Below are 12,856 nucleotides of genomic sequence, written 5' to 3'. Positions count from 1 at the left end.
ATCCCTGAAGACTTAGGAAAGTATGGCTTGGAACTAGTTGAAGTATATATAATACAAGAGAAAAACAAATGGAGCTTTTTATAGCCTAAGGAACCTTATGCCCTAGAACAGCTGTGATTTTCATATGTTGGCAGTAGAATCTTTTTTTTTTTTTTTTTTAAATAAACAGATTATATGAAACCAAGAGAATGACAGGTAGTGTTTATGGGCACTTCAGTAGAGGTTATCAAATATCTGGCTGTCTCTCAAACTCTTAATAATCCAAGTGCAAGAATGCTCTAGTGGGTCTCTTTCAAAGACAAGATTTACCAAGATCGTCTTGCTCAGAAAGTTGAACATGGCAAAAAGACAAGGGGCTTTAGCATATAGGCTTCATGTTCCTTTGTATTAAAACCAACAGTGGTTTCACAGCTTTGGGTTAGAAACTTCGTACAATCCCTAGTATGACTGTGAATTACTGTAAGGCAAATGTTGCTGTTGCTGGTATTTTACCCTGGGAGTGTGGGTTTGACAGTTTTTTCATTTCTTCATGGTGTGGTTTTTGACTTCTCACAATAGGTACTCTATTTATCAAAAGTTTGGAGGAAGTAATGGTGAAAGGATGTTGGATTATGCCAGCAGATCTGATGTGTTGTGGTAGTTGGCTTGTGTGTGTAGGACTGGTTGGTTAGCAGCTCAAACACTGAATCTTGGAAAATAAAAAAATATTATCACACAGAAATCCAAATTAGCAATTATTGTGTGGATTTGTTGCTTTGTAGTGTTCTTCTTAAGCATTATTCTTGTTTTCAACCTCTTTAAAGACATTTTGGAGGCAGATCCTGTACCTCCGCTTAGAATGGACCAAAATGGACCAAATTCTCTTCAATTGTGTTTCATCTTGAGTGGATAAATAGATAAGGGTGATATTTGAAAAGGCAAATGAGAAAACGCAGGCAAATCCATGGTGAACTCAAACTCCACACCCAAAACTTGCTCTATTGATTCATCAAATGATGCGTTTCTGAACTGGAACAGCAAGTGGAAGAGAAGTCTTTAAAAGAGTTCATGCAGACCAAGTGTGTGGTCTCAGTTCAGGTATTGGCAAAAGAGCGTGCAATATTTAGGCATCTTTCGCTGCGGCCTCAGTCTACCTGGCCTGTATGGCTTGAGCAGTAAAGCAGAGGGTGGAATTTGTACATGGGCTGAATTTGATGCCTTGTCACTTGACCTGTGATCGTTCTGCAAAGAGGTTGAACTTTTCAAGGCTTAGGTGTTAGGCCCTGCAAATTCCTGTTTGCGGAGTCTCACTTTATAATAGAAGATAGGGAGTTTTGCTGGTCTATCTTCCACTAGTTCTGAAACAACATGAGTAATGCTGGAAAGTAATGGTTTTTTGTCAAAGCCACATCAGGACTTATATAACTTTGTCTATATTAGCAAGTAGAACAGTGGAGCAGACCTGTAGGAAAAAAAACAAAACCCTGTTTTGAGAATCCATCATGCACATTTTGTAAGTTTTGGGACATTGTCCCTACCTTGGCACAAGTCTGGTCCTTTGTAATAAATGCATGTAACAAATGTAACAATTCGGAAAAAAAACACAAAACCTTGTGGCTGGAGTACCACAGGTGCATTTTTTGAGCTCCTCTTTCATTTTAATTTAGTGGAAAAAAAAATCCAGTTTAACACATCAGAAGTGTGGTAAATGATGGTGGCTGGAAGATTTGTTTCAAAAGCATGCTTCTGTTCTGGAGGAAAATGCAGGTGTACCCTCTCCTGTCTTGAGGGTGTGCTCTTTCGTGTTTCTGTGAAAGCAAAGTCAGCAGAATTTGAGTGTAGATTAGTCCCTTACTATATAGAAAAGAGAGAGATCTGGGCAAGCAGATTTGAATGGTAATATCACTGCACCTGTGGGCAACTTCCACAGTCCACTCAGGTTGCACATCCACTGCTGTGTTCTGTTCCTGGTTATTTACTATGCCCTGCATCAGTTTTCCCATAAGTATTTTTTTTTTCTTCAAAACTCACATTTCATTAATGAAAGATTGCAGTGAAGTTCAGCATTGTAGCTGAGTCTGTCTAGAGCGTGACACTTCAGAGAAGCAGTGTAGTTTCATATTGTAGTTGTTCCCTTGAAAACATTTTCATCAGAAAAATAAAATCTGGGACTGACTGACATGTTAGCATGTAACTGTTAAACTGGAATTATATGCTTAATAGCTATCATGTTTAAAAGTTTGACTAATTCAATTTTTTTCATGTATTTCAAACTAGATGCTGCAAATGTTTTGGTGGTTGGTACTGAGCACTCTGCAAAAGGTGATGATTCTGGCATAATTTTTTTTTTCAGGTAAGCTATAAATCATGCCCAAAGTGTTATTTTGTTAATAGCAATGGTGTGAAAGAAGTAGTGCAGCTTGTTAGATATTTGCGTTATATTACCTCATGAAATTCGAGGAGGAATAACTGCCCAATCAGAATGATTGGTGGGGGGGAAATCAGAATTATTTCAACAGTTAAAAAATAACTTACCTTGTGGTTTGTTTTTCTTTTAATTAAGGTATTGTTTAAAAACAACTATTATGTTGTTTTTGCAAAGATAGTATTAAGTTTCATGATTCAGAATGACAAAAATTGCCCAGTACAATCTGACAATTTCATTGAAATACATTTAAAACAGTATGATTACACATCAGTTTTTTCCTTGAATTCACAGGGAAGGGGCTGTTGTGTTTTGGAATGTGGAAGAGAAGAGTGTAAGTAAAGCAAAACTGTTTGTCAAAAACTTCGTAAGCAGGTGTTTTATCAGTCCCACAAAGCTCGGCATGCTTGGGCTTTGTTTGGGAGCCTGGATCATTCTGTGAAAGAAAAGGACCGATTCCTCTCCTAAGGAGTGCAGGTGCTTGCCTGCTGCTGCCCTTGAGTGTGTGGGTCGCTGATGTATCAGCTTTGAAACTTGAATTTCTGCAGAAAATGAGCAAAGATTATGTGTAACACAAAGTGGGTAACATTTTCTACTTAAGGCCAAGAATTTGAAAGCTTAATCTAGTGAGATTGACAATAAGAAAATTCTTGCAGCTCTACATCTGGAGGAAGTAGATCAGAAAAATCAACCTGTGAACGGTTGTTTGAAAGGCACTAATATAACAGAAAATGTGTTAGGAAAAAAGTATCATTCTGTTCTAGTCCATTCAAGTCAAAACTATTCAAAACCTATGTTTGCAGAACTTTGCAAGAGGCAAGATTTGTAAGCAACTTTTTAATGCTTTGTGTTTCTAGCAGCTAGCAATTTTCCTGAAGAAAGATGTATATTGATTGATTTAATTGCTAAAATGTGTTGATAATTGAAATGACAAACCTGTTATGATAGTTGGGTGCTCTTTGCTGACCAAGAGGGGTATGCCACAGGCATATCTTTTTTTATGAATATATTTATAGTTATTTAACAGGTTTTGTGATATATTTTTAGTACTGTGGTTAAATAAAAATGGAGTCCAGATACAAAGAGGAAAAGTCTTAATCTTATCAGTAGGCAGAATATGTGAAATTAAATGGTCTATTGAATAGATGATACTAAGATTCACAGGAGTTCACAGGAGGATTTTCATTAAAGTAAATGAAAACACAGAACATTTGTTTCCAGATGTGAACAATTTCTGGATTCAAGTTTGCTTTTTCTGTTTCAGACCTGAAATGTTCCTCATTTCCTGTCTGTTTTGGGGCGGGTCAGTATGACAGCTGGCCTACAAAAAGATACTAGTTCTCCCTTCAAATCTTGCCTGTAGCACACTTGGGATGCTATGGCCGTAACTACAGTACTGATCCATAGGTATTACTGAAGACTAGCTGACTAACTCCTGTTGATTTTTGTGAGCTGGGCACCTCTACCACTGGAGTACTCTGAAAAAATCTTGGTTTGTTGTACACGCTTAAGTACCTTTGAAAATTTGATACCACGTTTTTCCTGTCAGTGCTAGTACCTTTAGTTGGTCCGTTGCTAGCTTTATCTATAAAAGCGGAGGAAAACTGCCGTTTTCTGCTCGTTGAAATCATAGTCAAAGTTTTAACTTCCAAATGACTTGCTCAAATAGAGGTGTTATGCACATGTTTTAATGAACTGAAGCAAAAAAGAAAATCAAACTGTAGAACAGAAACTGAAAGTAGTTCAGTAAAACAAAACTTAGAGAATTGCTGTGAGTGGACAAACTTGCTTTTTAAAAGTACTCCAGAATGACTGTTAGGAGAAGAAAAAACACTTTAAACTAGCAGATACAGACTGATCATTAATAGAAATTCAAAATGTAAAATAGTGCTTTAAAATATCTGAATAGGGAGGTTGTACAGCAACAGCTTCCCCACCAAAAATAACACAGGCAAAAAGCAAAACTAGCTTTGAGGTGGAGTTTCATCTTTTTCTTAAAAGGAAATTGTGTGATGTGATTGCCTGTAATAGCAAGAGTTTGTATTTAGTGAATCCAGAACATCTCTTCTCATTAAGTGTGCTGTGTGACAGGTAGTCCCTTCTGTAAAATTAGGCTGGGCCTAGAAGAAACTCAAGTTAGTGGAAGCCTTTGTATTACTTTTAACTAGATAAAAGAAAGCTGCCACTGAAATACAATTTCTCGTTATCCAGAGCAATGGGAGAACTTTGGAAGTACGCATATTACAAGACACATGAATTTCACAGAATTGATTGCGGTCTGTAAAGCTTTGTTAAATCTTGCTCTGTACTGGCCCTGGGAAGCCTGAGCTGGTTGTAGTTCTGGAAGGGAATGTTAGTCTATTAACAGCGTAATTACTACTGTATTAGTAATGATTTCACAAAGCCAGCTAGAGCACCTCAGTTCAATTGAACACACTCTTGAAGTTTGGCATGCTGCATTATGGTTTGGCTATTAACTCTGGCATTATTTTAGCGGGGTTTGCATTGCCGAACTGTCCCTGGACACAGCATAGCTGGTTGGCCAAACTGACTGGTCTAACAGCAGACCCTTCCTTGCTTAAAAAATCAAAACAATTTTTCATACCCTTTTTTATCACAAGACTTGAAATATATGGCAGGTACTAGTCACACTAATATTAAATTCAGGATTATGAAACAAGCAGTTGCAGCTGTAGGGTTGGGGAGGGGGGTTAGTGAAAAATGTTAACGTGTCTTACATAGCCAGTATAGCCAAATTTCTTGAAAGCAAGTAAGAAAGCTAGCACTGCGAAGAAAATCCTTCTTGCAGGTGATCCAACAGATTTTTTTTAGAGTATTTAACTGGAGAATACACTTCATGAACAATTTACTAGCATACAGTTTTGCACTAAAAGGTAAACTATTATCTGTTGTTTTGAAGACAGTGTTTTAGGTATGACTTAGTAGAAGATTTACCTCTTTAAAGAATTTACGTATCAGAAGTGTATTGTGGTAGTGAGGGGTTTTTTTGACTGTTATGTAACTAAATGCCTTTACAAACCTGTAGGTGACTGCTTTTATTTTTTGGTTCAGAATTTGAGCTAATTGCAGAATGATTTTTATGAGAGGAGCCTTGTAGCACATAGAAAAAAACAAGGATGAGGGATCCTAAGACAGATGTCAGAGGAGAAAGTTTTGTGAAAGAAAAGAGTTCTTTCTTCCTGCATCAGGTTTTAGTGTGCTTGAGAATAAAATGACAATGAGATTACTTCTCCAAGTAAAATTGCACATTTAACTGTTTACAGGGTTGATTGTGGGCAGTTGAAAGCATTTTTACAGATTTCTGTAGCAGTAAAGGATTTCTGTAAAACAACCCAACCTCTGGTAGCTGAAACCAAACTATTGATTTTATCAGCAAACTAGTAATTTCGGCAGAGACAGCCACCTGATGTACTTATCCGAGTGTGGGAATGAATCTTTAGGATATCTGCCAAAATCTTGAACAGCTCATTGTTAAATGACATCTTAGTCTTTACAGATTCCGTGTTCATAGCCACAAATTCTTCCACGCAGCTACAGATAGCTTCAGAAGTAAACTGTTAATTATCACTTAATTCCTTAGCAAACCTATTAATTGTTATTTAAATAACTTCAGCATGAAGAGTTATCATCAACCTATTAGACACGAGATCTTTGTAGAGTGATAGTATAGTGCGTGGTAACTGTTCCTGTGCATGCAGTGGTCTTTTTTTCATAGATGAAGAATATCATGCAAGTACTAGAACAGCATGAAATCCAGCCATACGAAGTTGCACTAGTCTACTGGGAGAATGAAGAGATGAACTATAGAATAGGAGAGTAAGTATCTTCAGGCACTCTTTATATAAAAGCTAATAGACACCTAAGACAAATTCAAGTGAAAGCATGAAAGCATCTAGTAAGAATATACGTGTTCTTACTCTTTCCCCTCCCGCCCCACCCCACCACCACCACCACCACCCCGAATGATTAAAATAAGGAAAGGAGAAAACAGTATGTCCAAATTGACAAATTTTGCTGTACTGCTAAACTTGCATTTATGCAGTGGCCTTTGTGACTTGGTTATATAGTAGATTTTGTAAATTACAAAGCTCCCTGCCCATACACCTGAACATTCTACAGCAGTCCCAAACAGAAACTATGTACCTTAAAAAAAAAAAAAAAAAAAAAAAAAACCAAAAAAACAAATAAGGATTATTGAGACAAGCCTGATTTTAAAGAGGATTCTCTGTGTAAGCTTTTCCTCAGTGGCCTCTAGGTCCATATAAAGGATGTAACTCAGCACATCACTTCACTTCCTAGGAAAACCATAACTTGAATACTGTGGAACGATAAACCTGGCAAGTTGTCTTGCCTTGTAAAATAGTGTTTTTTCATCATGAGGAGCAAATAATCTGTATGGAAATATTTCTCTATGTAAGTGATTATATAAATTCTGTCACTTTCCAACAGCACCAAGAAACATCTCGTAGACAGGACACTATAACGCTAGGAGCTGAGCTAATGAGGTTGATCTTATTTAAGGTAACCTGTTACGAGGGCAGGTTTTTCTTCCTGGCCATTTGAAAACTGCATGTACTATCCAATTGTGTAATTTGTGATTCCTGATATATTCCATTGTGTTAATGCAAGTTTCATAGTGAGGTTGACATGATAAATAGAAGGACTCTCATGTCTCTTTTTCTTTGCTCCTGGCCCACTATGCAAAATAGAGGTTTTGGGGAAAGTAACATCATAGCAGGGAGGGAGCGACATTCATAAAAGTAGCAGAAGAAAAGGCAAACAGAAACAGAAAGATAATACAGGAGCTTGAGAGCAAGAGAGAGGCCAGCATCCTGCTTACTCTAAATTAACTGTGTATATAGTCATGCTGTAGTTACCATCATAGCGTGCTGCAGTTTCATTTAAACCTAGAAAACCTGGTCATGATACTAGACTGAGTAACTAATTTTTAGTGATTTATTTTGGTTACTGTCAGGTTGAATGTGAGTAAAACGCAAGGATGGGGATGACATCCATAAAGATATGGCATACTTTATATAAACAAACAACCTTTCTTGCGTTGTTGATTGTTCTTTAAGTGTTCCTTTGGTGGTGGCTTAGTCAATGAAGACGTTTCAATCCTATTTTAACAGAGGTCAGTCAAAGCTTCATAAAGGAGAAATCTTATTAAATTCTGAGCTGGATAGTGATGAAGTTGTTCTGCAGAAATTTGCCTTTTCAAATGCCCTTTGCCTTTCTGGTAAGTTAATATTGTTTGTAATATCAGCCTATGCTACAGATCTTGTGAAATGTCATTGTAAGTGGGACCTGTACAGTGACAGATTGGAGAAGGCTCAGTGTCTGATTTAGGCAAACTGCAAAGATTGATTGTGATTCAGTGGGAGGATTCATTTTCAAAGTTTTTACCTTGTTTTCTATAAATTGGAATAATTCAATGGAAATCACCTTAAAGATGAACAAAGCACATTAAGAAACATACTTTGCAGAAGATACTCATTCCGCTGAACATTCTGTTCCCCACCCTTGAGAACTATTCTAGGACAGCAATGAGCATAAAGTTCAGTACTTGAAACCTGTCAATAATCTTAGGTAATTAATCCTGACATCATCTCCTCTAACAGAAAAAGCAAGATGTCAGCTGAAGAAGTAATGTAGAGCAGTGATTCCCAGCTGGGGAGGTGTACTGGTATACAGGTGTGGACCAGAGCCACAGATAGTGTTTTCCAGGCTTACTAGCCATGGCAGGAGATAGCAAGGGGCACTGGGAAGAAGCCAGGCTCAGCAGCAGTGCTGCTGCTTGAGGAAATGCCCTCTCTGCTGCTTCAGACTGCAAATGAGGTAGAAAGTGGCAGTACAATCTAGCAGCAGTAAGGCTGTCTTTGAAAAGACCTTTAAAGGACATCAGTTCTGTCCACCCCTACTGCTTTTAGGGTAAATTACAAGATTCTTGCAGTGTTTGGGAAGTGCACCTTTAAACACAGAATGCATATTTTTGAACTGATACGCCACTTGATCAAGGAGTACAGCATAACTAAATGGTTCTTGACTGTCAAAGGAAAAGCTACTGAGAAAAAAACTTATGTTCTCTATAGCTTTCCTATTCATAAAGCAAATGCATGGAAGAGTAGTGCCACATAACTGAGCAAGTGATTTATTTCCGGGATATAATTGGTACCAGTTTATGTTAGTGTGAAACATGCACATGAAGGAAAACAGTTCAATAATGTTCAATAAAAATAAAGGATGCAAGTATAGTTGAAGTCAAATTCATGACACAGCGGAAAACAGCCTCTGTCAAATAATCGGTGATAGTTGAAATGCCTATTGGCTTTTTGTCAGGGGCTAAATTAAATGTCAGTTAAGTCACTGGCTTGAATTAGGCCTCTCTGTTCAAAAGATGATTGTGAAAAATGCTTGGCATTGGATTTACTATCAGTGTCCTGACTAGATGATAATATTGATTACTACCACAATGGAGTTCATTTTGACAATTAAATCATTCCTGATTAATTTTTCTGAGTGAATAGGGTTAACGTTTGATCTGTTGCTACCTTATTCTTGTCTGGGAATCTGTGGACTAAAGAACAAAGGCCTGAGTTGTATCATCTTCCTGTAGAAACATCTTTCCAGGCTCAAGCTGAGGCATAGTAGAATTTATGTTGCCATGGCCTGCGCTGAACAGCTTCTATAGATGTTAACATCTTCAGTGAACAGTGTATTCACCAAAAAACAAAATGGGAGTTAAGTTTGAACTGAACTTCAGCAAGTACAGGTGGTGTATCTACGCAAGCCAACTTGGTTTGAGCATGCTGCATCAAACACTGGACAAATGGAGAGTGAGGGTTCTGGAGGACACTAGAAATGCAGCAGAGACTCTTTGAGTGGCACCACATGAAGTGAGCGTGATGGCTCATTATCGCCAGCCTCCTTGGAACGTACTTTGCAAAAGCTTTGAACATACAGGAGAGCACTTAACAAACATGTAACTTTTGAGCTGAAGGAAAAACTCTCCAGGATCTGAACTGATCATTTGGAGAAGAGCTGCGCTGTGTGCAGTGCTGTGTCCGTGCCCAGCCTGGATTTGTTTGTACATGTACAGGCATTGATTGTATAATACTAACGGTAGCTTGCTGCAAATAATGTCCGTATGTATCAACATGTCTTGAAGCAGCACGTCAGCAGATTCAAAGTTACTTGAAAGCATATCTGCATCTCAGTGTTCTGCTTTTGTCACCTCTGTGTTGCAGTAAAGCTGGCTATTTGGGAATCATTGTTGGATAACTTCGTGGAATCTATCCAGTCAATTCCCGAGGTGAGGTCTTGTTTGTAGCTCTCCTCTCCTTTTCTAATGTGCTTTGTAAAAGATCAGTCCAGATACAGCTGAGGATATGGGAAAAGCAACTGAATGCTTAATGCATTTGATGAAGCCAATGTTGAGAAGCTCAGAACACTTGCACAGTGGTGGGACAAGAAATCATCAGTCTTTAAAGGGTTGGGAGCGGGGATCTGCTGGAATAATGTTTCCCATGTTGCGCCACTGTCACTGCTACTGTTGAATGTGTACACGTAACAGGACAAGCAGCATTTAAAAACCTGGCCAAACACAATGTCTGGCAGCTTGCGCTGAAAGTAATGTGCTTTAACTCGCATATAATGAAGAGGTTTGAGTGACTTAAAAAGAGTTTTTCCTGAGACTTAATTAAAATACAAAGCCCATATGATGTCACATATAAAATGAGATTAATAGAGTTCAAAAGAGAAACTATAATTGTTTTTTTTTTTATTTGTTGTAAGGAAAGAGGCTGTAAAAAGGCTAAGTAGTGGCAAGGTGAAAGAGCACCGTCATGGCTTAAAAATAACAATAGTAGGAAGAAAAACCGAATGATATCTCGTTCAGGAAATGATTCATAGAAAATACCCCAGGATTTTGTATAGGTACCGATGATGTACTCAATGATTTATTGAAAAACCTGTTTGAACAGTTGCATGGTGATATTCTTATAAAGCTAGATAAGTAAGGCACTAAGCAAATAAAACTCCAATGTTATTGTGATAGGCATTAATTTTTTATTACGATATGCATCCAGATTTTAACTCATATACATACATCAGGCTGTAAAACTCCATACTTCTTAACTGCTGGTACATGCTACTTGATCCAACAATAAAAAACTTGTTACTTTGCAGATACTAAAGTCACGAAGGAAGGTAAAACTGTCTCATGCAGATGTAATGCAGAAAATTGGAGAACTCTTCGCATTAAGGTAACTTTCCTGGATACACCCAAGACACTGTATTACACAGAACTTAAAAATTAAGTTGTGCATGATCCAAAGACCAGAATACACACTAAACATGGTGGGGTGGGTGAGGATTCCTTCAACCTTCTGTTGGCTGGAGACTGTGTGTGCTGTTTATGGTGGTCAGAGGACCCACTGGCTCACCACTCACACTGTGGTGTCTGTTAGGACATTAAGCAGCATATTGTGAATGCCCACATTCTGCACCCTTTTCCCTCCCTAGGTCCAGCAACACATCTCATCGCCAGTAATTACAGTAGATACTGGAGTATGCAAAGGATACCAGGAGGAAGGACAGGGGTAGGCAGAACTGTTAACTACAGACTAGAGTTAGTAAAGCTTTTCTGTGAGTTCTGTTCTTCCCTTAACTTAGTCAGAAACCACTGCTACATTGTAAAAATTTATTGGGGGTTTTTCCCCTCTCAAGTGAAGTTTGGCCATTGAGAACACAGAGCATTATAAACTTTTTCACAAAACTCAAAAATCAGTGAAGAGGTAAATTTAAAAAGTGATTACTGTTTTAAACACTGGATTTTATATCCTTATTTGAAAGACTGTTCTGTAATGAACAGTGATGTTCTAAGTGTCCAAAGATTTATGTGAGCAGTAGGTTGCAAGTGGGAGATTTTAGGTCTTAGCCTTTATAATGTTGAAACTTTAGCCTGGTCCTGGAAGGTGTGCTGTGCTTACATACCCAGCATGCAGTACTAGTCACACTTGGGAGTTCTGAGATACAGTCAAGTTGTTAAGGAGCTCCCCAGCAACTTTCATTCGGGTACCACTTCAGCTTCAGTGAGTTACTAGCATAGTCAAGGACGAACTGCAGAAGCCAAGGAAGGTGAGGAGTTGAGGAGGCAACACTGCCACAGGTAAAAGTCATTTATGCTCAAAAGTATTACACAGTACAGTATTCTTATAAAAGTTTCAGATGTGACCAATTTTAAACAATGACTACTATTGTATTTTTATGATGAAAGGAGATTCTTTTCATACTTTTTTTTTTATTTAAAATTACAGGAAACTTTTTCTGTTTTTTTTTAACTGCTATGTAAATATTTGCTCCTATATTCACCAAAAGGAAGTTTGAACTACAGTAGTACCCATTCTTTTTAGACACCGTATAAATCTGAGTTCAGATCTGCTAATAACTCCTGATTTCTACTGGGATAGAGAAAAATTGGAAGAGCTCTATGACAAGACTTGTCAGTTCCTCAACATTAATCGCAGAGTTAAGGTAGGTGTCTTACTGTTAGGAGAATTTTCCACTCAGATCAGCTGTCTTTGCTCAGCACAGTTACAGACTGCTCCAGGAATGAATGTTTGAATTGTAGAAACTGAATAAAGAATAATAGGATCCTATATACTATCCCCTTTTCCACGTTTGTAACCCACTCACATCTTCTATCCAGTTCAGGTTAACAACGCTGCCTCACATTAATGGATTGTGTATTTCCCAAGCCACTAAATTAGGCTTTAAGTAGTTGTAAGAAGAGGAGATTTAATTCTTCTTCTGAAACACGTGCAAGAAAACAAGTCAAAAAAACCAGATGTGAAGCAGTCTTCTTACTGACATGATCATTCAGGTCAGTTCATTGAAGGACGACATGATGCTTACTGCCGAACCAGAGTAAGAAGCACTAAAACTACCTCTTCCGGTGGTACAGCAACCGTAAATATTTAGTCACTTTCAAGGCATTCCAATAAGCTGCATCTTTTGCTTGTGCCTGTTTCCATGAGTAGATATCAGCCAGAAGCAGTTTAATACCTGCAGATGCATATCTAAATTTCTATTATTTTTGTGAACTTCTTGAAATAACAGGCTCATTTATATTGAAATTTCTGTTGCTTGTGCATGTTGCCTTACAGGACTTTCTGTTCTGTTCTTTCGCAGAAAGGTGTCAACACCTTTCTGGTTCTGCTCAGTGAAGCCCTTCTGTGGATTGTGTTCCTTTGTGTAGTGGTCTTATTCCCCTTACAGAATCCAGATTTGCCATACATTTGGAATCTCTTGCAGGTAATGAATGAAAAGCTTCAGCACTGCATGGACCTGACAGATCTAATGCGAAATCACCTGAATGAAAAGCACGCTCTGCGCCTCGAGTGGATGATAGTCATACTCATCACCATAGAG

The 12,856-nt window shown here is 38.0% G+C and overlaps 1 protein-coding gene across 3 annotated transcripts in view; it reads left to right on the top strand.

Moving 5' to 3' along the window:
* RMND1 (required for meiotic nuclear division 1 homolog) overlaps window positions 1-12,856 on the top strand; it is a 21,814-nt gene extending 8,958 nt beyond the window's left edge. Inside the window, exons 4-12 of one of the 3 annotated variants that reach the window (XM_056344759.1) lie at window positions 2,257-2,332; window positions 2,699-2,738; window positions 6,141-6,241; window positions 7,558-7,664; window positions 9,673-9,737; window positions 10,613-10,689; window positions 11,839-11,959; window positions 12,135-12,308; window positions 12,740-12,856. In XM_056344759.1, the coding sequence (XP_056200734.1) occupies window positions 2,257-2,332; window positions 2,699-2,738; window positions 6,141-6,241; window positions 7,558-7,664; window positions 9,673-9,737; window positions 10,613-10,689; window positions 11,839-11,959; window positions 12,135-12,206 (659 nt within the window). In that variant the 3' untranslated portion in view covers window positions 12,207-12,308; window positions 12,740-12,856. Of the gene's footprint in view, window positions 1-2,256; window positions 2,333-2,698; window positions 2,739-6,140; window positions 6,242-7,557; window positions 7,665-9,672; window positions 9,738-10,612; window positions 10,690-10,948; window positions 11,595-11,742; window positions 11,960-12,134; window positions 12,309-12,739 lie in introns of those variants that run through there. The other 2 variants (XM_056344761.1, XM_056344760.1) reach the window with 2 other exon arrangements.

This window comes from Falco biarmicus, chromosome 6, assembly GCF_023638135.1.
Source record: "Falco biarmicus isolate bFalBia1 chromosome 6, bFalBia1.pri, whole genome shotgun sequence".
NCBI lineage: Eukaryota > Metazoa > Chordata > Aves > Falconiformes > Falconidae > Falco > Falco biarmicus.
This window is presented reverse-complemented; position numbering and strand designations above follow the sequence as displayed.